The 26,672-nt window shown below is 42.1% G+C and overlaps 1 protein-coding gene across 11 annotated transcripts in view; it reads left to right on the top strand.

Annotated features, from left to right (window-relative positions):
• The window catches only part of LOC149314349 (tetraspanin-4), a 771,146-nt gene that overhangs the window by 736,194 nt on the left and 8,280 nt on the right, over window positions 1–26,672 (top strand). For all 11 annotated transcript variants that reach the window (XM_089520921.1, XM_089520920.1, XM_089520922.1 and 8 more), the window contains 2 exons: window positions 16,416–16,517; window positions 24,581–24,712. In XM_089520921.1, the coding sequence (XP_089377047.1) occupies window positions 16,416–16,517; window positions 24,581–24,712 (234 nt within the window). The remainder of the gene's footprint in view (window positions 1–16,415; window positions 16,518–24,580; window positions 24,713–26,672) is intronic.

Genomic DNA, 26,672 nt, shown 5'->3' on the forward strand with positions numbered 1-26,672 from the left:
CTCCACCCATTCTTGTATGTAATTGTGATGTTTTTGTTTCACTATTACTGTTATACATAGTTCTCACTGCTCATAGAGTATCTGCCACTTTTGCCCACAGAGTATCTTGGGGAGTATCTGCACTGTAGAAGTTATGCACTTTGACACAACTTGAACTGTCATGGCTCCATCCTACAGAATCTTGGGATTTGTAGGTTTGTGAAACATTAGCCCCCTAGCAGAGAAGGCTTATGACCTTGTAAAACTACAAACCCCAGGATTCCATAGGATGGAGCTACAGCACTTGAAATAGTGTCAACCTATATTATTTCTGCAGTATCGATGCACTCCTAGTTTGCTTATTTATATTGCTATATGTATAAAATTCAAATATATTTTGGATATGGTTGTGTCACCTATAAAATAAGAACAAGGCCTGCAGCTTCTGTCAGTATTGCCAATAGTGGTGGATGGGCAAAGCTGAGCTCCAATGTCATCTGGAAGTCTACATGTTCCTCACCTATGCTGTAAAATAGTCTTTCATAAAAGAATGTTTTTATAACCTTTTTTAGATTATCAAAGTTTATATTATCAGCTGATCAGTCTGATTAACCAATTAAAAATCTTTCAGATGACTAAAAATTTCCCAACCAAAACATTAGAAGATACTATAAAGGTAAATACTGTACTAGGGGGTTAAATTATCGTACGATTGAGTAAATAGCTAAAGATGTGGAGGAGAAAAAAAAAGAGTTGGACACTTTTGCAAGATATTAAATTTGCAACCTGATTCATAAGGTCTGTAAAGATTGAAGGTCATTTAAAAAAAAAAATCCCTCCACACATTTTGGCAGAGGAAAAGGAAAGAGGCACTCTGAACATGGTAAAAAAATCTGACCATTTATTTTTGTTTCAACAGCGAATACTTTGATGCATACATTGGTGATATCATGTCTGAATTATGGCAACTCATTGCTAGTGGGTCTTCCTATTTCCCATCTTAGCCCCCTAATCTCTGTGCAATGCTCAGTGGCCAGGATCATCTTCCCTGCCCGTCACTTTGATCATGTTACCCACTTGTTGCTTTCCCTCCTTTGGCTCCCCATTCCTTTCAGAATCCGATATAAAATTCTTCTACTGACCTTTAAAGCCATTCATGGCTTGGTTCCTCTTACATATTTATCAGTGCTCATCTCTCCTTACCACCCTCCATGCACATTGAGATCCTATGATACTGGTCTCCTCACCCCGCCAAGGGTCTCCTCCTCCCCTGCTTAAATCCACCCCTTCTCCTCTGCTGCTCCTCATGCCTGGAATCTCCTCCCCACACAATTAAGAACTATTACCTTGGCTAATTTTAAGGCTGAATTGAAGACACTCTTGGAACAGTTTATCCCCATAGAGATTTCCAATGTGAAGTTGAAGATACTCTTGTTTAGGGAGGCATTCCAAATTACTGGTTGTTAATCTGCTGCTTACTTTGTCTTTATTGTATACTAGTTAGTATTCCTTTAGAGATATTTTAATCATGCAATAGTGTTGTTTTAGATTGTATTCTGCTTGGTAGGTTTTTATTTTTTATTATTATTATTATTATTATTATTATTATTATTATTATGAACCTTACTATGTAAAGTGCTGTGCAAACTTTACAGCACTCGTAAATAAATGTTAATAATAATAATAATAATAATAATAATAATAATAATAATATAACCTAAATTGCAGCCTTCTTGTTGGAACTCTGTTTGGCATGATACTGTGATAGATGTGCCTTTCTAGTTGATAATCCAAAATCTAGAAGGTGTTCTTCCCTATTGCTGGGCAATTGCAGCTACGCCTCATGTCTTTCCTTCCTTGCCAGCTTTTCTGGCTTTCCCAGATGGTGCTCATGATTTCCAATCTGCTAATGCTGGTGCTAATTACACAGAGAGATCTGTTTGCCAACTGGCCCAGTACATGGCTTGGTTTTTCTGTTGAGCCTTGGCATCCTCACACAAAGAGCAGAAGAGGCTTTCAGAATGACCCAGAAACAATTCAAATTGATTTTTTATTTTTGCTGAACAGAAATCTTTCAAAGGGCACAGTTAAAGAAACAGTGAGAAATTCTCATTTTGATTGAACAATGGCTTGTTCTCTGCACAGTGGCTCTCAAACCATGGAAGTCAAATATATCCATTTTCAGTCTCCTCCCTTCTTGTAATCATAAATTTTGGTGACAAGACAAGTTATTTGGTAACACACTCTGTTGGCATAAATTAGCTGTATTCTGTTTATCCCTGCTTTATAGGCAGGAATCCAAGGCACAAGAAGATGGCATTGATAGCCTAAGAAGTACAAGGCCAGAATCCTGTTGAATGCTTATGTTGGTCTTGGTTTATGCCAGCTTAAGTATTTTTGAGGGCATTGCACAGGAGGAGGTATTCAGGACCTCCTTGCATAACACCTTTTTTCTATGTGCATGAGCAGCCGATGGCTCCTTGGTGGCATTCTGCACCCCCTCCATAGCCACTGATTTGCCTTGGGGATGTACCAGGATGTCATCTGGCCATCCTTACACTCACAAGGATGCAGCATTTTCAACCCTAAGCACCAGCATTAAATATATTGGGGAAAATTTGTGTTTGATAAGGGCCCAAACAGATAGGCCAAAATAAAGTTGCTTTGGGTCACTTTGGAGATATGTCGTTCAAATGATTCATGTGTCCTAAGAGGCTAGCAGCTACACCAAAGCTGCACTCCAGTCCTTAGGACTAGAGTGTGGCTTTGGCACAGCTTCTGGCCTCTTAGGATGCATGAATCATTTAAACAGCATACCTCCAAAGTGACCCAAAGCAGCTTATTTTGGCCTGTCTCATCGGGCCCTAAGTCAGCCAGTTGTTCTCCTTTGAATGTACATAGGCCTTGAACATACAGTTCCCCTTTAATTATTTCAGCCCCAAGCACTCATTTTCTCTTTGTCTAGCTATCGTCCGATTTCTCTTCTCCCCTTTCTTTCTAAGGTTCTGGAACGGGTTGTTTATTCGCGCTGTCTTAAGTTTCTTGAAACCAACTCCATCCTCGATCCCTTTCAGTCTGGTTTCCACCCAAGGCATTCCACAGAGACAGCTCTCACTAAGATCTCGAATGACCTTTTACAGGCCAAGGCTAATGGCCTTTACTCTGTTCTCATCCTTCTCGATTTGCCTGCAGCCTTCGACACCGTTGATCACTGTCTCCTAATTGACATACTCTCTGACCTTGGGTTCTCAGACTCTGTTCTCGACTGGTTTAGATCTTACTTGTCTGGCAGATCTTTTGCAGTAGTTGCAGGGGGTCAGACTTCTTCTCCTGTTCCCTTATCTGTTGGAGTTCCCCAGGGCTCTGTTCTGGGTCCCCTTCTGTTTTCTCTCTACACACTGTCCTTAGGAAAACTCATCAGCTCTTTTGGTTTTCCCTACCATCTGTATGCTGATGACACCCAGCTGTATCTTTCTGCCCCTGACCTTTCTCCAAGGCTTGAACAGCAAGTCTCATCTTGCCTTACAGCTGTCTCGCAGTGGATGCGCCATCGGCGTTTGAAGCTCAACATGTCCAAGACGGAGCTTCTTGTCTTTCCTCCTAAGCCCACCCTTCAACACTCCTTTTCTGTCTCTGTGGACAACATTTCTATTCAACCAGTCCAGCAAGCCCGCAGTCTTGGTTTTTTCTTTGATTCTTCTCTGTCGTGTATCCCTCAGATCCAGACCACAGCCAAGGCTTGTAGATCCTTTTTGTACAATATTGCCAAAATCCGACCATATCTCTCCGCCTCTACTGCCAAGATCCTGGTCCATGCCCTAGTGATCTCACGACTGGATTACTGTAACGTCCTCCTGGCTGGGCTTCCTCTTTCTCACCTCCGTCCTTTAATCTCTGTCCAGCATTCAGCTGCACACATTATCACTTCCACCCACCGCTCTGACCATATCTCTCCTGTGTTGGCATCCCTTCACTGGCTCCCCCTCCCTTTCTGCATTCAGTATAAGCTCCTGCTGTCGACATTTAAAGCCCTCCATGGACTGGCCCCTCCCTACTTATCAGACCTTCTTTCTCCTCACCTTCCCACTTGGGCCCTCCGTTCTGGTAGTCAAGGCCTACTGTCTCAGCCCAGGATTTCCTCTGCCCCATCCCGGATTCGCCCCTTTTCACTTGCTGCCCCTCACTCCTGGAACCTTCTTCCCCCACAAGCAAGAGCCATCACTTCTTTAACTAGCTTCAAAACGGAGTTGAAAACCATCCTGTTCAGAGAAGCCTTCCCAGGCATTGCATAATTGTCGCTTACTATCTGATGTTCTTTTGGTGCCTGTTTATCGAACCATTTCCTGTATTGCTATGTATTGTATATGTATTATCCTACTTGAGAGTATGTATTTTCCCTGGATGAAGATTAACCTTCCATTATGAAGCCAAGCCCTCCCTCCAGTCCATCTACCTTGGTCCAGGCCTCGGAGGTAGAGAGGAACTGCTGGACCTCTTACCCTTTCCCGCCACCACTCCCTTCTCCTTCTGTGTCATGTCTTTTTAGATTGTAAGCCCGAGGGCAGGGAACCGTCTAACTAAAAGATTGCATGTACAGCGCTGTGTAAATTTACAGCGCTTCATTAATAATAATAATAATAATAATAATAATAATAATAGCAAGTACAACCATAATTCTCGATCAGCTACCTGGCTACCTTAGTTATGTATCTAAGTAGTTCCTCCCAGCCAAGCCCCCCGATCCTGACTTACCAAGCTGCAGCATTTATCAGCAACAAAGGTCTATTCTACAGGGCACAGCTGATCAGTGTTTCCATCCCACTCCCAGCAGTGACTTGCCATGCAATACTCAGAGTCACAATCCCTGTCATAATTCCCCCTAGCACCAGAGATCATTGGTGGGAAGATGGTGGAAGCATCAGTCAGTGTGTCCTGATCAGCATGACAACAGGCCCCTTTAGCTGCCCAATAAGCCCAAATTGGGGAAGTTTTATGCTCCCACCATACTCTTTACACTACTGAATAAATAGGGATCATAAATATGAAACAGTCACAAATGTGTAACTCTAAGTTATACATTCTGACCTACAATTGTAAATTCCAAGTCCTCACTTTTACATTTTTTGTCTCAGCTAACCAGCGTGCCTAGTTCTTGCTTGCAACTTAGAGGAAGGACTAGCAAAGAAAGCACAAAGTACAATCCAGCTGCCAGATACCCAGATGTCAGGTAGCCTGGCCCCATTTTGCTACAGTGCAAGAGGCTATCCAGTACTCACAGGGGTGGTCATGAGACCAGTTTTACAGAAGACCTCTCCTCGAAGGACACTCTTCTGTTTGAAGTCATCCTCTGAATTAGAGGTGGGCAAGTGTGAAGAGCTGAGGGCCAGTTTTCTACTCTATGACAGTTAAGGAGATGCATAGATCTTCCCTAATTCCAACAACAGCAAAAGTCCAGCAGTCACTGGAAATCCAATGCTGCTTTTGAAAAGTTAGGCTGTTTTGTTTTGGATGCTAATAGTACAAGGTGGTCTTGCAACATTTTTAAAAGTTGAATTGCTACTGTTGGACGTTTTTGGAGAGGCAATATACCTGAGGGGAGGGCCAGAAAAAAGGCAATCTGTGGAGTCTGGAGGGACCTGAAGGATGCAAAAAGTCTTGGGAGCAAGGTGGCCCTAAGGTCCCACTTTGCTCATTCCTGCTCTGAAGATAAAAAACCATTAGAGGGTGAGCAGGAGTCATGAAGTTGCCCATCAGCAGGTAGCATCACGTGCAGCCTTCCTGTTATGGGGAGATGTACTTCTGCTTAAACTGAAATTATTATTTGCACATTTACACATATGTTTATAGATCAGCATTTTACAAATGTTATGTAAATCCATTCCCACTTTTGTCATTTTTCCTTTTCTTTGGGGACACGTAAGTGGCCCTCTGCACTCAAGGCACTTCTATATTAGAAAGACAGGAGGCTGCAAATCCTTTTTTACTCATGAATTAATTAGCATTGCTGTTGACATGTTGTAGCCTTAGATCCTCACCACCAACAAGAAGAGGGGAGGAATAAAGATAAAGAAATTGCATTGATTTTTTTTTTTAAATGGTGAGGTGGGTTTTTGCCATTAAGATGTCAGATTGGTATATATCCTGTGAAAGATCCTACAAATGGTTGTTGCAGGTGGTTTGTGACTCATGATTTTATATTTGTTCCTTGCTTTTAGATGAGATCTGTAAACACTCATGCCATCTCTCACATTATGAACATGAACTCCCACTTGTCTCTGTGTACGATCCCTTGTGAAAGAGAGATCTGAACTTTTAAGTCTGTGACAAATGCTGACTTTGATAACTGATCTCATGGGCTGTTTGTGTACATTGATGCTCTGATGGAATTACAAGTGGAGTTGGCACCTCCTTGCCTTGTTTGTGCATTCAAGCTGCACTTTGCTTCCCATTCTGAGATGCTTTGGGGAAAGAAGCCAGCATTTAAGAAAACTCAGGGGCTATACAGATTGGGGAAAAGGGGCAGCCAGACAGTTGTTGCAGGCATTGGTGCACTGGCCTTCAGAGTGCCCATTCAGGGCCTGGACTGGCTTCTCACACAGCAGCCGTGCCAGACTCTGAAGGCACCACCTCCTCCAGTAGTGGCCATTGCTGAGGGGGGCAGTGCTGCAGCCTCTGGAGGGCCCATTTGGGGTCAGGCACAGCCACTGTGTGAGCAAGAAAGGGACAGCTTCCTTCCTTGCTTGCCTAGTAGCAGCACAAATCCCTCTGGGTGTACTGCCCTACCAAGCAAACACCATTCTCTGAGGTGTCACCCGGTGTGGTACGCACCCCTAAGCCTCTCAGTCTCTTCAATTAACCCATATATTCTTACCCACTTACAGTGGACTTATTTCCACAGGCTGGTATCCTTCTTGGTACCCTATACTGGAATAATTGTCCTGTCTGGACAGTTACTAGAGTAACTGTCCTGACAGTGCCAAAGAAAAAAGGGCCCAGGTAAAGGAACTGTGAAGGATGCAAGGCACTGGAGAGATAGACTGCTTAGAGCCAGCAAATTATGTTGGCCTTCTCCTGCCACCATTATGCGACCCTGAAAAAAGTTCACATCCTTGAATAGGCCTGAACCCTAGTAGTTAGACTCAAATAGAATAGACCCACTGAATCAATTGTTGAATGTTGAGTCAACACATTGGAAAAATAATATTAATCCTACGAGATTAACAAAAGGATTCAGTCTGTAGTGTACCAGAAAAAAATCATGAGCTTAGTACAGTCAACCCTCCATATCTACAATGCAACCATCCATGGCTTGGAAATATTCACCACCACCACCCCAAAAAATCCAAAAAGCAAACCTTGATTTTGCCATTTTATATAAGGGACATCATTGTACTACACCATTGAATATAATGGCACATGAGTATCCACATTTTTTGGTCTCCATGGGGGTCCTAGAACTAAACCCCAGAGGATACCAAGGGCCCGTTGTGCATTCTTTGTTTCCTCTCCTGTTATCTTCATAGTCTTTGCTACTTATGATGGTACTATCTATCGTCTGTCTGTCTGTCTGTCTGTCTATGAGGAATTCCCATTTGCCTTATTTCACAGAATTTGCAGTGTGCCAACACTGAGAGAGCAGCACTACATACAGAGAGGTTGTGAATCTATCCATTGTGCTGCACTGTATGCTTGTGCTCATGTACACGTCTACATGTACATACACCAGGAATCTTTCCTGTATTGATACTGAAATTTTTGCCTCAATTGAAAATCTGAACAAGATGGCTGGCATCCTGTATGAGCCCACTAGTGTCTTGAGATCATCTGGAGAGGCCCCCCTCTCTGTCCCACCTCCCTCTCAGGCATGTTTGGTGGGAACAAGAGAAAGGGTCTTCTCAGTGGCTGCTCTCAAGCTTTGGAACTCCCTCTCTAGAAAAGCTAGGATGCACCATCCCTACTATCCTTCCGGTGCCAGGTAAAAACGTGTTTGTGCAGTCAGGTCTTTTCAGTTGACAAGGGCTGGGTTTTAAATGTTATGCAATATACATTTTAAGGTTTGTATTTTAACATGTTACATTTTAATTTATAACTTTTAACTCCTGAAATTGTTTAATTGGTTTTTTTACATTTATATTTATATATTTTGATGTTGTTGTACTGCTTTTAAATTGTATTGTTTTATATTTGTTGTCCACTGCTTTGAATCCCTATATTGGGAGAAAGGCAGGATATAAGAAAATTAAACAAGAAGAAGAAGAAGAAGAAGAAGAAGAAGAAGAAGAAGAAGAAGTAGTAATATTAATCAGAGTCTGAATGCGAACATGGTGGAGTGGTTTGAGTGCTGGGCTAGGATTCTGGAGACCAGGGTTCAAGTCCCCCCTTGTCTATGGAGACCTACTAGGTGACCTTAGGCAAATCACAGTCTTTCAGGCTTGGGGGAAGGCAATGGCAAACCTCCTCTGAACAAATCTTGCCAAGAAAACCCCATGATAGGTTTGCCTTAGGATTGCCGTAAGTCAGGAATTTGAAGGTACACAACAAAATTCAGACTTAGGCCACTGCAACTTACTTTTATGTTTGTGATGTAAGTCAGAAGTCCACATCCTCTACAAACCCACCTCATATGCAGCACTCCCTTCTCCAAAAAACAACCATTTCCATGTTGCTGGAGAACCAGGTGATGAGCAAGAACATTTTCCAGGTATCTCCTTGTTCCAGATATGAACTGTTCTCACTTAAGGAAAGTATCTTCTAGATAGTGGGATTTTTAGTTTCAGCTGCATTTTAAGTACTTTTCCTTTGCTACAACCATCTCTTGTTCACTTTTCCCAACAGGAAGCTTAGGGGAAAGAGTAAATGAGGTAGGTTACAAGCATTTTAGCTCAAGATACAAACTGCACTCGTTTTCCTTTTTTTTCCCCTTTTCTTTTGTTTTTGGTGCCACATCGCTTAGAAGAATTTCCTGAAGCTCTGTCATTTTGAAGCAGCTGCTAACTTTTCCAGTCACCTTATTGTACCCAATCATATTTAAACAGCATTCATCCCTTTCTTGTTTCATGTTTAATGTACAGCTACAAAAGCAATTTAAAGTTTTTGTTAGTTTGTTTCCCACATATTTGTTTGCCTATTCTTTGCAATACTGTAGAGGTACACAAAATGCATCTTGCATATGAGGCATTGTCTCTGAGCTGTTGCTTATTCATATCAATAACTACATCAGAAAAGTGATGAGGGCAAGCAATTCTGTAGTAACAGAGACAGTTTGAATAACCCCACAAACCCTATGCTTACCCAGGGATTTCCTCACTACAGTATTCAAGAGAAAAATATTTGTCTTGCCCTAACCTCATAAAATCAGATATAAAACTAAGTCACTTTCTGCTGAAACTACCGATGGTATATCTGTTAAATTTCCCCTCTATTTTCTGTTTTTGGATCAGACACATAGATTGCATGATAGAGATAAATTGTTCTTTCTATAGCAATAGGAAACATTTCAATAGTTCTCCCCCTTGATTTGATTCTTTTCGCAATGAGCAAAAACTGAATTGTTCCTTGAACATGAAGAATATTTTATATCCATTGTATTAAAGAGTCTTTTTCATTTCAATTTGGGTATTCACAAACTTAAATGTGAGTACAGAAAAACAGCAGTGATGGTGGCCCCAACCTATCCATATCTGTATCCTATCTAATTGTGGTTACACTTGCAGGGAGAGGCATTTCATCCAGGCTGGAGATGCTGTTATTATTCTTCATATGTCCTAAGAGCAAAGGTGCATCTACACTTAGAAATAATGCAGTTTGACACCACTTGCTCCAGTCTGTGGAATCTTGGGATTTGTAATTTTACTAGGTCTTTGCCTTCTCTGCCAGAGAGTGCTAATGTCTCACAAAACTTGAAATCCCAGCATTCCACAGTGTTGAGACAGCAGTTAAAGTGATGTCAAACTGCATTAATTCTGCAGTGTAGATGCATCCCAATTTGGGTATTAAAACCATTTTAGGGATTTTACTTTGATGAGCCTGGAAGGAGGAGAAGAGAAGAGGATACATATGCAACGTTTATATGGCATAGTACAGTTGGCCCTCCCTATAGATGGGTTTGCCTTCGGTGGCTTTGAGCTTATGCAGAAGGCATGCCTTCACAGAAGTAATGGGTTACGTACATGCGCTGCACACCCCGCACCATTCCGCAAGCACGCACCCCATTGTTTTCTATGGGGCTTGAGCATATGCTCTTTCCCCCATATGCGGGGTGGCAGTCCGGAATAGATCCCCCACATATGAGGAAGGCAGATTGTATTCTCAAAGTGTGTTACAATTTCATATGCACTCCCAATGCAAATTTCATCTTGAACCCACTTTGTGTGGCTTGATTTTTATTCACATTCCAGCACTTATACTTGAGTCAATCCTATGGATCTAGCTTATCCTGAACATGTCTGATGAGCTCTTATTTGTCTGTTGTCTTTTTTTTTTAATGCATTGTCCAATGTATACTATCATGATCTGACCCTCAGACAGTCTTACTATTCAGCACTCAGTCCTTCCCATCTTGCCTTCTTCCAGACTCTGATCTTATCTGGCTCTGCTCCTCTTCCTCCTCCTCCTCTCCTCCTCACTCTTGTCACTTCATCCTTATAGCACCTCCCACTCACTTGACAACCATAGGCAAATTCATCCCACATTTTACTACTCTCACACAAGCTTCATACTCTTTTCCAAGCCATATTGACCAACTAACATAATATAATGCAACAGAGAAATAAACCTTGGTACAGGTTACATAATGTCCACAGTGTTGTCCAGGGTGTGGTGTTTGGTCAGTCAGTCAGTAAGCCACCATCTTCATGTGCTGCCCGATAATGTAGTTCTGCTTCCATGGCTTGAGGAACATGCACATAGCTTTCACCACACAAGGTTGGCAGTAGAAATGAGGCTGTTGGTGAAATCTATGGGGCTATATACAGACAGCCTGGTAAAAGACAGCTTTATGCCACCACTGGAAGTGCTGGATCGGGGCCACAGTAACAGCACGTGCAGCCCTGTGGCCCCAATCTGGCAAAATGCCGCTTCCCTTTAGCCTGGAAAAGGAGTGCCCTTTTGGCTTCATGCCGCCTGGCACCCTGACCCTACATAGGAGAAAGTGGCAGTCCCTTTCTCCTCTGGATCATTGGTGGGGCCATGTAGTGGCTGCACCAATGCTCCGCTGCCAGGAAGTAGCTGCCTTGAACAGCTTCTTATTTGCGGCATCATAAGGGCTGTGATGCAGCCTTATGATGCCACTTCCTCTGCATGACGTGTGGATGCTGCACATTACACATGTCATCATGGCGCCCCCTGTGTGGACGGGAGACTGCCATGATAATGGCAGCAGCACGTTCTAAAGTTCCGGACCGTGCGGCTGCTGCACGATCCGGAACTCTAGAATTGTCACACTGCTTCGTGCCCGTCTGTATCGGGCCTATGTTAAGGACAGTAACTGAGATAGAAGCCTAAGCAGAAATCTGCAAATTCCACTATGTACACTAATCACTGTAGAAGTAGGTCAGTTTGCAGGGTCTGGAGATCTATGGTAGGCTAGAAGAGAGTGCTACATTTTTAGTTTTCAAACTGTATAATTTTTGTATTCATATATTTTCCTCATTTGCTTTTAAATGAGCTAAATGAATTATACAAATAATTGACACAAAGGTTATTCTCTTGAGATTGCTCCATCGAGTGGCTCCATGGGCATATGGCCAAGTCTTTCATCTCCACATAAACCAACAGTTCTTCCTTTGCCGACTGACAATTTCTTCAAGGGATTATATACTCAGTATTTTCCTTCTGCTCAATTTAAAATTGTACAGTGGTCATTAGGGTTTAACAATGGAAATGATGACTTTCCCTGTTGATTTCCTTCTGCCTCAAGTATCCTTTGTGGTGGCTAATTGGAATTTTATCTCTAGTGACATGTTCATCCTAGGTTGTGGGTGTTTTTATTAGGGTTTTTTCCCCCCACAGCAAGTTAAGGCTTGGTTTCTTAACAGGCAGGTTGAGTGACTGGTGTCTTCAGTTTCTTACAGGATCTGATGTGCCAGTGTCAACAGTGGACTGTTGCTCACATATGGATGCAAAAAGTGTTTCTTCTCTAGAATCGTACATTTCTAGGAATAGTGGTGTTGGTCCCTAACTTAGCCTTCTGTGAACTGAGATGTTTTTCCATTCATGGAAAGCTTTTGATCCATCAGAGGAACTTGCTGACAGAAATGGGGGATGCAGCCTTTACAGATTCCCATGAACCCAGCAGTCCCCTCTTCTGGAGGAACTGCCAGACCTTCAGAGCAAATTTTGGAGTGTAGCTGCATTGAAAGATTTCAGTATAGGTTCAGTAGTTAATTGGATATCTTCCAAAGCCTTCAACAACTGGTCCAAAATTGACCTCTCCCTTGACAGGTATTAATTTGGAATATTTTCATGTCCAAAACTTGGTACAGCCTCCCTCTTAAAATAAGGCACTGGATATTTCACCTTCATGGCAAGTCCATATACTGAATAATGTCCCACCTCAATATTAAGCTGTCCTCCTCCAGTAGAACAATCAATCACATCTTTTTACCCAGAAGGAATCTGGGCTCCTGCAAATGACCTTATAGATTAGGTGTTCTCTATTTACATTCAATTTCCAACTCCGCGCTATCTGTGGAGAATGATTATCAAGGCATGAAATTAGAAGTTTCACCCAGTGGGAAACAATTGGATATTTTGTCATTTCTTTACAGCTTCTTCTCCCTTGTTAGTGGGAGGAGGGAAGCAATCATCAGAAAGGTCAGAAATATTTACTTACCAGTATTGAGACACTGCCTAGGCAGCCACTTTCAGAATAAAATAATTGCTGCTTGGGATCCCAGTAATTGGAGAATGGGTGAGCAAAAGTGACGCTGTAGAGAGCAGCGGGGCCTGAAATTAACATTACTGTCTACAGGTGAGAATTTGTGGGAAAGCTGCTGGTGAACTCAGCAAAAAGAAAAGAAAATATTTTTAAAAATCATTTTGGCTGGTTTAGCCCTGGGCTGGACAATAGTAATAATACTATTAAGGAGACAAATGTGTGCACTGGAATATGTGGGGAGGGGTCCTTGAAGAGTCTTGTGATGCTAAGGGCTAAGGAACCAGATTCTGATACAGGATCTCATTCAAACAAGACCCCCATTGCTTTTGGAGATAAACAGCAGCTCTAACAAACCTTTGATGTGGGAGAGATGACATGTAACTCAGTATCACATGTTCAGTATAGGGCTCTAAGAGTGTTCTGTGCTAGTTTAATTGCTATTTTTTAAAAAAAAAAACTTAAAAGTGTATGTTTTAAATTGGTCAGTCGTTTAATTCTGTCTTAATGTTCACTGCATGTTTTTAATTATATTGTCATGATTTTAAATTTGTAAGCCACATTGAGTCCCAGTTTTGGGGAAGATAGAGGCAGGATACAAATAAAGATAACAACAAAAACGTGTTAATTATTCTTAGATGCCACTTCAGTAACTGGTATGTGTCCTCTTTCTTGAATAGGAAAGAAAGAGTCCATTCAACACACACATACATCTTTTCCTAGTTTATATTATGAATATAATGGGGAAAAGAGCAGCTGGATAGTTCCACAGTACTGCACATTGATATGCATTGAATGTGTTGCTAAAGTATCTTCAGCCCATCAGGAGTGGCTCTTAAGGCTCCTGTCCTAGGCAGTGGTAAAGGTCTCCCAGAGTGTCTTCCAGATACTGTCACCTGCTGCTACTGGTTTTGTTTTGTACAAGTTGCACATGAGTGGTTCTCTTACATGGCACAGTGTTGAGCAGAAATGCACGGTTAAGCAATCTGTTACGGTAAAATGAGAAAACGTGTTCTGGCGCACCTGAGCTAACAAATATATTTCTGTGGACCTTTCAGGCATTTTATAAATGTTGACTTGGGGTTATTAAAAATTATTGATCTGAAACACAGCACACAGATTACATTAAGTAGGGCAACATCTGAATTCTAGTCAGAGGGATTATTATGCTGTCTGGCTGTGTGTGTCAAATGGTTTGCAGAATGGACTGAAGAAAAGCAATCTTGGCATTTTGAATTTCCTTACATTTGCTGCTTACACACTTTTGTGTCTTTGAGCCAAGGCATGCAGCCTCTTCCATGTTATTCTGCAGAGAAAACATAGGCTGATATAGTGCCTTCCTATAACAAAGCCATTTTCTTAAACATTAAGAACTGTCTCCAAGCTGCTTTTATTCCCAGGCTAGCACAACTTGTCAGATGCCCTCAATTTCATGGTTGTTTTGAAACCCTTTCCTTTTATTTTAAATTCCACAGTTCATTTTCCAAATGAGATTTACTTTGCAGTCAATTAACTGGATTCCTAAACAATAGATATCCCTCTTCATCCAGGGAGTTCTTAGATTCTTCATGTATTGGCTTTCTACTCTGTCTTTTTTTAAAAAACACAAAATGGGACTCAAGGTGGATAACAATAAAATGAATGAAAGAAGTGCAGTTCAAAAACAAGAGAATAGTCATGTCTGGGTGGTGGAGGGTGAGCGGAAGCAGAAGCAAGAATCCTCTGGTTGACTCACACTTGTCTAACCAGGGCCCCATTCACACTACGAAATAACCCAGTGTGGAACCCAGGTTATTTCAGTGGAGTTCATGTTAGCCCCAACTGCACTCAGTACAGTTTGTGGGGGGCATGCAAAAACACCCATTTAACCTGGGGCATACCGGTTCTTTTGGGGTTCCTGCAATGATCCAGATCTTTAGTAGTGAGTATGCAGTACTGGATCAATCTAGATGATGTGAACTGTTTCCTCCCTCCTTTTCCTTCTCCCTGCTCTTCCTCGGCCCCCTCGCCCCCGCTGCAGCTGCCATGTCCCTGCTCTACCGCCTTTCTCCTCCTCTTCCTTGCCCCCTCACTGCTGCCACTGCCGCATCTCTCCTCTTCCTCCTTCCTGCTTTTCCTCTACCTCCTCTTCCTTGCCTCCATCACTTCTGCCACCAATGCTGCATCCCTCCTCTTCCTCTTTTCCTCCTCTTTATTACCCCCTCACTTCTGCCACTGCCACCACCATATCCCACTCTTCCTTGCCCCCTCTCACCACCACCACCACCTTATCCCTCCCGTTCCAGTGTGAATGGCAAGGAGCAATTCAATCAGGGTAAACATAGTGGGAAATATGAACCTGATTGATTCAGGGTGGCATCGCCAAGGAGGCCCAGGGATCCATGATGCAAAAATGTAAATGTGAATGGGCCCCAGGATTTAAGCAGGTCTTAAGAGCCTTTTATAATGTTGTGCAAGAAAGAATCCAACACCACCTTTCACAATGATTTTTCCAGGGTCTACAATGGCAGCCAGATACCCGCTGACCACAGTTGTCTTCTCCACTCAGACAGCCACTGACTGGCCATGGAGAGTGCCAGGAAAGCTCCCTCCTGGTAGTAAATTAACAATTAAGTCCAACTTACACCATCTTCCCACATGCACAGACTCCACCCATAACCTTTTTGGATTGAGTGGGAAGTTCTGAAGGAGGGTTACATTTGACTTCCGATACCCATAGTCCACCTGACAGTGTCCCTTGAAACTGCACATAAATGTAGTGTAGTATAAGGGGATTGGGCACGTCTCCATCAGCTCTAGCCAGCATAGCCAATAGTGAGAAATGTTGGAAGTTGTAGGCCAACAGCATCTGGAGAGACTCATAGTTTCCACCCCTGCCATACTATGTAATTTCAATCCTATCAATTTTAAACATTGTACTATTTGGACATTACAAATACCAATCTGTGGAGGTCACACATGTCTGCACTGAGGTATATCTGTAGTCTAGAAGATTTCATGTTATAGTAAATTATTGAACAGTGCAACACACTCTTATATTTGGACATTCTTTCTCCTTATACAATGTGAAGTAAAACTGCACAAATGAAAAAGGCAAGTATTATCTCTGCAAAACTGCCTTTAAACAAAACAGTAAAAAAGCCAGAGATGAACCCATGCATCTGAAATATAAAGAATCAGATTGTGATGGTTGTGAGTGAATGTGTGGAAGAACTGATTAACTGAAGACAACAGAGAGCTTTGTGTGACTTTGAAGATTAAGAAGACTCTGTATTGTATTTGCTGGAACAGATTAACAGCACTATCCCTCCGGAAATTGTTACAATATTTACTTCAAGTTACTTTCCCATTAGGTATGTCTTACACTGGGCAATAGTTCCAAGATCAGAAAAAAAGTGTTTCTCTGATGCATAAGTTTTCATTATTTGCGACAATTATGCACACCTCACTTTCAATGCAGTCATCATCGTGGTTTCCTAGGGAAATCTCAGCTGAAAATATCATATTTTGGCGATTTCAAGTTTTGCATACTTATATGCAACTGTATGTGCTTTGTTTCCAGATTGATAAGTATGCTCAGCGGGACCTGAAGAAAGGGCTTCATTTGTATGGAACTGATGGAAACATTGGCCTCACTAATGCATGGAGCATCATACAAACAGATGTAAGCTTACACTTTCATTGTTCTTTTAATCTTTTATCCATCGCCGTAAGTACATCTGTCTGGCTTAGAACTACAGCATAGTAGGAAGGATTTCATTCTGGAATCAGTCCTTGGGGCTGCTTAGTGCCACTTACATCATGGTGGTAGATGCCTCCCATAGCAATAGCAATTGCAAGTACATTTCTATACCATTTATCAGTGCACTTAAGCACTCCCTATGTTTACAATGTGTAAGATGATTGTCCCCAACAAGCTGGGTACTCATTTTAGCGACCTTGGAAGGATGCCAGGCTGAGTTGACCCTGAGCCCTTGGCTCATATTGAACTCGCAACCTTGTGGTTTGTGTGTGAGTGGCTGCAGTACAGGCACTTAACCACTGCACCACCATGTCATGTGGGTAGCAAATTCACTCCACGTTTTAGCATTTTTACTAAAACTTGAAGTGGATCCATCACTCCAGTGACATGAGAGCCACTAGTTGCCATTGACTCTACTCACAGACCAGCTCCTATGTCTTAACAGTCCTCCCCCTTAGCTGCACTGGAAATGGCTTACAGCTTTGTCTTTAAATTAATCTACATGAAATCTGCTCTTCTTCGTGTAGACAGACTGCAGATATACTAAATCTGTGCTGCTCAAGCTATCTGATGTGGATGACTGCCAGTTTTTGTTCCAGTGTGTCAGGGACAGGCACCATATTTGAGCCCACTGACTCCACTTGTTTCTTACTTTCTTGGAAAATTGCCAGCGGCTGGCAGTTGGTGGACTGGCACTGGTCCGTGAACCATCACGTTGAGTAGCACTGGGCTACAAATTTTAGTAAAAGAAAAATTGTTTAAGCAAAGAAAACTAAACTGCTCCATCTAGAGAGTGATTAGAAACATGTAAGGCTATTTGCATTATAATTTGGGGGAGGATAGTGGGATGCTAAATGGAATGTCCAGCATTTTTGTCTGGAATTTTTATACAGTTGACACTTTGAGATTCCTTACTTCTCTGCTGTGCATTCTGGCATATTGAAAGATGCCTCAAGTAAAGGAAAATGATTTATTTCATATACTGCCAGACATCCAGAGCAAAAAAGTAAAGGGGGGGGGTGTCATTTCTTGCTTTTTCAACATTTCTCATAGCCCACAAGTCCTTGTCTGCATCACAGACAAATCATATCATTATAAAAATAAAAAAAATGCTGTGGAGGGAAGCCACTGCTGGAATAATCACAACACACAGCAATTAGAAGGAAAAAGGCCACAACTTTATTTATAAACAACTATAACATAGGACTGGCCTCAGAGCATGAGGTCTGGATCTGTCATCCATCAATACCTCATTGATCGATGAACCCATTTGCGTGGTCATGGCCAGACTTCGGGATGACAAAGGGGCTGACCGGTTAAGCACCCATCTGAAACTCTGAATAACTGGTTGTTCAATTATTCCCATCTCTGCCCCTTGTCACTGGGAGAAGCTGAATCAATGTTGCCCCACAGTGGCAACACCGCATTGCTCTCAACATCCCCATGTCCCCTTCAGATTCCCAATCCAGTGCTACACAGCCCTGGAAATCACGCCCACCAGATCCAAGATCTATGATACCACCCATGAAGTTGTGACAGCAAACCTTGCTCCAAATATAGGCAGAGTGGGTGGAGAGAGCCAAGCTGCAATGGTGCTGTTCAGGAGCACCACATGGCCTTAAATAGGCCTCCTACTCAATGAGAGGCTGGAATGAGGGAGAAGTCCTGCCTCCCGGCCTCTCAGCCCATCCTGGGCAGTGACTGGCTCTGACACCGCCCAATCAGGAGGTACTTCTGGCTCCCAGCGCCTTCTGGAATTTGAAGTCCCTGATGCTGGGAGGAAGTACTCCCCTCCCCTGGCCAGTGGCCAATCCTGGACCATGAAGCCCCGTGCTCAGCATTCTGGAGCTGCTCTGTGCCGGGAGGAACAGCCAGCAAGCCGCGGTTCCCCTGTCAATGGCAATCAGGCCAGCCCAGTACTGTAAGTCAGGCGACCTTATTTCTGGCGATGCAACTAAACTGCAGAATTTGGGAGCCCAAGCTTTTAATTTTTCATTTTGAATATCTCGCTTATATCTTCTCCTTCTCCCCCCAAATCTGCTTCAGATGCCCTCCAGTTCTCTGGCATAGATTCTGAAAGCATTTCGAGGAAACCACCCACTTTCTATTTACTTAAGAGAAACAGATCTATTATCAGAGTTTAAATTATTACTATCCTTAGATTCCCACACCCAGGGATAGCTTCTAGTTATTCTGCTGCTTACATGCCTTGCACTGAAGAATGTTCTGGAGGTGCAGTCACTAACATTATTTACTGCCTCCAGGTGGAAGCTCAAAACAACGGGGGCTCATTTTGTTTGCATATAGCTGCCTGCTTTTACTGATTTCAGTTTTTTTCTGTCTTTTAACAAATGTACAGACACACATCTTCAAAATACTGAATCTAGTCATCAGAAGCTGAACACCCTTCCATGCCCTAGATTCTCCCCACTGCATGAGCACATCCCGGTTTCTCTCAGAGCCTGCTATTTAAAATTAGAGCCCCACATCCAATTATTATTATTATTATTATTATTAACCTTTATTTATAAAGCGCTGTAAATTTACACAGCGCTGTACATACAGTCTTTTTAATTGGACGGTTCCCTGCCCTCAGGCTTACAATCTAAAAAGACACGACACAGAAGGAGAAGGGAGTGGTGGTGGGGAAGGGGCCTGTCTAGTAAGATAATACATATAAAATACATAGCAATACAGGAAATGATTCAATAAAACAGACAACAAAAGAACATCAAATAGCAAGTGACAATTATGCAATGCCTGGGAATGCTTCTCTGAACAGGATGGTCTTCAGCTCCGTTTTGAAGCTGGTTAAAGAAGTGATGGCTCTTGCTCGTGGGGGAAGAAGGTTCCAGGAGTGAGGGGCAGCAAGTGAAAAGGGGCGAATCCGAGATGGGGCAGAGGAAATCCTGGGCTGGGACAGCAGACCTTGACTACCAGAACGGAGGGCCCTAGTGGGAAGGTGAGGGGAAATAAGGTCTGATAAGTAAGGAGAGGACAGCCCATGGAGGGCTTTAAACGTTGACAGTAATTAGCTCAAAGCCTAGCACCCAGAAAAATAATGGTCTGAATCCTATTGGTTAATTCCAACTAGAAGAGACTCATTGAATCACTTTGTTGAATGAAGAGACAACATATAAGTAAATCTCATTAATCTGATGGGCCTACCCTAGCTGGGACTAACAGCAGGATTCAGGTTAATTATCTTGGGTTTTTGTGGGGAAGAGAGGAAAGCATACACCAGGATCCTGCATCCCACTGTTCTGTGCTACAAATCATGCCTAGGTATTGAGACCATACATGTAGGAATTGTGTTACCTTCTGGTCACCTACATGTTTTTTTTAAAAAAAAAATGAGTGCAGCTTGTAGACGTCCTGGAGATGGAAATTGGGGTAGAGGCAGCCCCTGGATCCTTCACGTGTACCCACACAAACTTATTAAAGGAACTAAAAACAGTTGTAGTTAGGGTGCAAAAGGATGACATTATTCTTTGTTGCAATTGTAATCTAATTTATTTAGCCACTGCCAAACTAACTTATTTGCTACTAGCTGCTTCCAAGTACTTAGGTTTCTCTCATTCTCCCTGAAAAACCTAACACTGATAATAATAAAAACAAGATCAACAAGCATTTCTTGCAGTAGGCGCTGCACTTTCTCATCTGCTTGAATTCTTCTGGGCCCTCCCTTGATGTTTGTAATTGGTCCAGATTTACTACAATTAATCACAGAAATCCTTGTGTTTAAAAATTCTTTTTGTCCTCAGCACAATAGGAGAGGCTTGTCATAATCCCAATGGATTGTTCGCTTTCCAGCTTGAGTAGATAAATTGTCTGCCAAATTTCTTCTTGCACATTTGCATGGATGTGCATTTCTAGTCCTGAACTGCTGTGACATATTGCTTTGGACTAATAGGAGGTGGCATTAATTGTATGAATCTTGGGAGAGAAAGGAAGGGAAAATGACAGAGTGTGCATATTAATCCACTTGGAAGAAAGTCAGTACAAAAATCAGTAACCTACTCAGTATGAGTTATAGAGACAGTAGAATACAGAACCCCCTAAAATTTAGAGTAGTCATTGTAAGACATTGATTTGGCAGACTGAGTATTTTTCTATCCCAATTATAAAGTGATTTTTGAGCCTGTCGGAGGCATCTTTTTGTTGGTACAGTAGGCTTTCATGAGGACTACAGGAAACATGTAACACAGTAAAAAATGTACTGCCTCCAGCCTTTTAAAAGAGATTTTATTGTAAGGTGGTACATACAACACACAATACTATTATGAATTAGCTTACCAGTATTCCCATTTTTCTCTTCTCTGTGTGTATTTTTAAACAAGCCTGCTTGAAGAAGAATTATGTGGGAATCAAAAGCATGCACTTGCAATGTTTGTTCTTTTCTGCTTTGACACAAGTTCCAAGGCATACATTTTCACCCCAAATGGCCAAACCCCATATGACCAACAGCAATGTTGGTCAAAGGTGATAGGCAAAATACCACCAATTTCCTCCTGTTCTTCCACCAATCTGCATTTCAAGTTTGAGAATCTTTCACACTACAGTTATATCACTGTGATTCCACTTTAACTGTCTTGGTTGCATTCCATGGAATCCTGCAATTTGTTGGTTGGTGAGGCACTCCAACAATCTGAATCCTAAAGGCCCCTCTCTAAACTGCAAATCCCAGAATTGCATTGGCTGTTGCTATGGCAGTTAAAGTGGATTTATAGTGCTGTAATTGTGTGGTATGAAAGAGTCTTCAGTCTTCAAATATATGTATCACAAATTGTGATGCCCCCCTCATATATCTTAAATAGCTTCAGTATAAGATGAGGTATTTTCTCCCATGCTCCATAACTGGAAATACCTTGTTCCAAGTGAGATCAAACTTGATGACTGTCATACGAGTCCAATCCCTCCATTCTTCTGAGTCTTATAACAAGGTGGGCAAATTGCAGCCTGCAGCCCTTGGACCTCAGTTTTGCAGCTCTTGACTCTCACCACCAGTCACTCCAATTTTTTTAAAATTACCTTTTCGTCTCCAAACCACACTGAACGTCACCTAACATGAGAAACTATATGGGGGGGGGGGGGGGACATCCACATAAGCACCCAAGAACTTCATACTGTCCCCCAATACTTCCATAATTCTCTGAAGTCCTTGTCAAAATGTAACAGGAAGGGATGCGATATCACTTTTTGAGAGGGCCTACAGAGGAGAATAAAAGTATTTGGCTTTGCTCTCCTGAGGTGTGGCCCGCCAGGAAAAACGGGCCCTTGGCCCCATGTAGTTGTCTGTCTGCCTTTAGAATCTATGGCCTCTCACTCTCTCCTATATGTGAGCCCCCAGTTGCCTCTCTCTCCCATCCTGGCATCTCTCAGAAGCCCTGAGAAAACTGAGTCTTCCTTGTTGCCTGGCTTCCTGCCATAGCTATGCCAGATACCAGGGAAGGAGAAGGAAGGAGGTGCAGCAGCAAATAAAAAAAGATTTGGAAACCTGTCAGTGTGTGCAGATTGAGTTCTTGGATTAAAATCCCAGACTTCAGAAGAACAGGGGATGGGTTGGGTAGGTAATATTTGCTTCACATTTGAGATAAGCGTTATGAAATATTATTCTTCAAATTACAAGCCAACCAACAATGAAACCTGGCAACCCGTCCTCTGCCTTTTGTGAAGTTATCCTTCTCAACATACATTTGGAAGTTCTGTCAGTGACTTGATCCCCTTCCTAGCTAACCACAGAGTCACAACCGGTCCTGGAAAGAGGATTCAGGCATATCAGTGATGCACCCTCTTTGTCTGAAGCTGTTTCAGGAGGTGATGGAGGGCATAATTTGGTTTACTAAGTTTTCTCTGCATTAGCAAAGACATTTCAGAATTATAAGATAGAACCATTCCAAAACGTAATTTGTCCTTCATTTAATCAATCTTAAATGTAGTAAATATTGGGCGTCTTGGAATATGAGGAAGCTAGATCCATCAATAATGCATTATTTAATGATTCTGGGCATGCTGTAGCATGGGAGTTGCAGCAGCCGAACTGGAAAGTAACTCATCCAAGCAAGTCCAGTGGATACTGCTAATCAGATGAAAACTGTTTGGCCCCAAGGCTAGGATTTCATGAGAGGAATGAATGGATTTACTTGCCCAAACTGCACAGTGTTAGGAGCAGTATTACAGCTTTACAGTGGCATATGTAAAGAGGGGAAATACTTTCAACTCCTCCAGCAAATATTCTGACTGTTTAACTGGAACTATAAATCATTCACCTTCACAAAGCACTAAAATTTTCATCCACATGCAGAGTAGGTACAATGGAAGAGATACAAATCAAAGTTTACTACTGTGCTACTCAGAAAAAGTTTTTTGGCTGCAGCCTCAGCTCCCAGATCATGAATATCTATATTACTAAACGCCAAAGACAATTTCAAGGCAGAGCCTCTACGACTCAAAAGCCACACATCTTTACCAAGATGTAATAAAACATGTTTCATTGCTGTAACCATTTCATTTGCTGCTCATTTTTCCTGTGGTAATAGCATACTTGCAAAATACTATCATTGCACTCTGTAGTGCTGACAACCCAGTGTTTGATGACAAACCATTTGCTGAGTCATGGATTTTATTTTAAAAAATTAAATCACAAGCACAAAACATGCTGAAAAAAATTATTTCCCTTGTTATTTTTTCCACTGATATAATTGTAGTTCTCTTGTCTGTTGTTAGAACATGCAGAGAGCAAAACAACTACGGTACACTATCACGGGCTTTTGTTTATACCGGAGGGTTAGCCCTTGTACTTTGTGAACTACAGGGCTGGACTCTTCTACCTCTTATGGAATGAGTTTGTTCTTGCCTAGTACAATCCTAACTCAAAGATGCACCACCTCTGGGGAGTTAGGATTAGGCAGAAGACTCTTCTGAAGGCACATCTTGTAGATGATCAAAGACATTTTCTTGCAGAGCAACCCACTAACAGAACTACTCTGCTAAGGGTGCATTTACACTGTAGAAATAAAGCAGCTTGACACCACTTTGTAGCTCCATCCTAGGGAATCCTGGGTTTTGTAGTTTTACAAGTTATTTTGCCTTCTCTGCCAAAGAGTGCTGGTGCCTCACAAAGCTACAAATCCCAGGATTCCCTAAGATGGAGCTACAAAGTGATGTCAAACTGCATTATTTGTACAGTGTGGATGCATGCCAAGATCTTCTGGCAGAAGAGCCCAGAAGGAAGCAGAGATAGAAAGGGCTAAGAGAACAGGACAGTTACACTAGCTCTAAATCTCCTCCAGTCCATGCCAGAACAAGTTAAGCCAGAGGGTGGGTAGTCCTAATGAGCGTCCTGTGACTGGGAGAGATTTGGATTCAATGTAGCTTCTGATGGCCTAGCATTGGCTCAGCAGGTCCTTGGCTGCCTTTTCAGGTAGAATTGCACTCTAACTTTCCAAACCCTGTTGAGAGACTGGAAGCACTACTAGGAGTTTGGCTCCTGATAAAAGCTTAATTTTATAAACTTTATTTACAATTCGTTCCCATACCCATTATCTGAAGAGGAGGAGGATCTCTGCAAGTAAATTCCTCTTTTTGCATCCTACAAATGTCAAATGTCATTCATCATTGATGTCACAATCAATAGGGCCTTCTCACTGACACTTAGCTGCAAAAGGGAGTCAGACAACTGTGAAGAGGGGGCAGGTTTGGGAAACAATAGACATCTAAGGTCAACCAGGTCAAATTTTGTAAAATTAAGACACATTTTATCCGAAGCCATATCAGCATCTTAAATAAACACAAATTAATTAGACAAATTCCCCCATCAAATGTTGGTGGACTATTCTAAGAACGGAAGATCCAGAAGAGGAACTTGCTGGAATCCACTTAGCTCCTTCTTGTGTGCAAGGCTTACTGGATCTGCCCATTGATTGGCCTTTATAACCTTGCATGCTTTTATTGTCAAAATGTCTTGTTCTTTCTCCCCTTTCCAGTTCAGATGCTGTGGCGTGTCAAATTACACTGACTGGTTTGAAGTGTACAATACCACACGTGTGCCGGATTCATGCTGCTTGGAATTCAGTGAGAATTGTGGTCTCCATTCCCCAGGGACCTGGTGGAAAGCTGTGAGTAGTTAAACTTAAACCTTATGCCAAACCAGGCTGCCCTAAAATTGGAGTTTCCACTTGGCAAAGGAACAAAAGTTGTAGTCTTGCCAGATCCTGGTTGTTTCATCTTAGGGCATGACCTAGCATCTGTTCAAAAGATATTTTGACACATTCATCATAAATGTGTACGATGGCTTGACAAATAATCAAAAGGAAAAGCCTTTTGGCTAACAAGATGGGAAATAAGCAGTTCACCTTTAAAGGGTGGAAAGGGCAGAGAAAACACAGAAAGAGCACACAAACATGAGCTAAGGTCAGGGCATAGGGTTAATGTAAGATTTCTGCTTCTGTCCATCATGACTCTTTCACCATTTCCTTCATATGATCTGTAATAGCAACAATAGACCTTCAACCAGCTGCAGCTTTCTGAAAAGGAAAAAGGAAAGAAAAAGAAAGCCTGGAAATTTATTCCTTATATAGCATTTAACGTGCTGAACTAAATGTTCTACAAATTAGATAACTGCCTTGACTTTTGTAACTGGGGAAGGAACCCCTTCCCCTAATCATACTCCTTTTACTATGGACCTTATCACATGGGAGGGAAGTGCCCAAATCCCATGGATAAATGGGATTTAAATCTAGGAATATCCCACAAAAGCAGGATTGTTTTCAGACAACACCAGGCTAATTGAGCATTAACCTGACATTAACCCAAGCAGAAAGTGAATAAAATCAGCTGCTTTTTACTTTTGGCATTTTCCAAAATAATCACACCCTCTATCTTCTAACATTATTAAAGACAAAGGAAGAAACAAGACCCTAAACAACTTACTCTAAGTTGTGGTGTCAGTTGTTTGGTTCTCCAGATGTTGCTGGACTGCAAATCCCAACATTGTTAGGCAATGCCCAAAAACATATGGAGAGTCAACTAAATCTGATCCCTGCTTTGGTGCCTAACTGTTGTTAGTTCAAAGTAGAATAGACCCACTGAATCAATGAGAATTTAGTAAGTCAACTTTTGTTGAAGTTTCATCAATCTAAAGGGTCTAAGGTAATTGCAACTAACAAATGGATTTAGGGTGAGGATAAAATAATTTCTTAGCTACTTGCAACAATTCCTGAAAAATTACCCAGTCAGGATGATGCTTTTAAAATTCTGATTTAAATGTTCAAGGATACTGCCCATTTCACCTCAGTGTTAATCTAAAGTGGAAAATCAAACTGTCTGAGGATCTGCTTAAAGGTACAATGATTTAAGCATGCTGGAAAAGTAAGAATGCAATACAGATTTTGTACAATGGTCCCTAGTCGAACCTCTGTTAGCAGTGCAATCCTGTATGTGCCAATGAGGCTTAGTTCCCAGTAGGTGAGGAGAGGGCAGCAGTTAAACCATTTCAAGCTCTCCAAAAGTCAGCTGCTACTGTATAACCACAACAAGAAACTGGCCTGTATGGTGTTGACTACTAATCTGCTTGTGTATAATGCAGGAGTGACCTAAGTACAAATCACAGGCTATATTTTGAGATGCAGAGTGCACTTCCCTGTAACAGATTTCTTTTTGTTTTTGTTTTTGTTTTAAAACTCTGAAAAAGCCCTCTCCATAACATTTGTGAGCCAAGATACTTTGGGGCTCCCTAACCTGTCCTCTTGTTTGGAGGAGGTCCATGACTGCTACTACTAGTAGCATCTGTTGTTCTCTGCTTTCTACTTGAATCCGCTTGTAGCAACCTTATCCTAGGGGTTTATTGGCATCATTTTGGCAGAGGAAGTTTGCCACTGCCTTCCTCTAAGGCTTAGCAAGGGTGACTTATCCAGTATCACCTAAAGGGTTTCCATGGCTGAGGAGGTATTAAGCCGTGGTCTCTCAGAGTCCTGGTCTGGCACTCATAGAATCATAGAATCATAGAGTTGGAAGAAACCACAAGGGCTATCCAGTCCAGCCCCCTTACATTTCTCAAGCCATTACACCATGCTGGCA

This window comes from Sceloporus occidentalis, unplaced genomic scaffold (genome assembly GCF_023333645.1).
Source record: "Sceloporus occidentalis isolate IW3139 unplaced genomic scaffold, rSceOcc1.0.p SCAF_4, whole genome shotgun sequence".
NCBI classification, from domain to species: domain Eukaryota; kingdom Metazoa; phylum Chordata; class Lepidosauria; order Squamata; family Phrynosomatidae; genus Sceloporus; species Sceloporus occidentalis.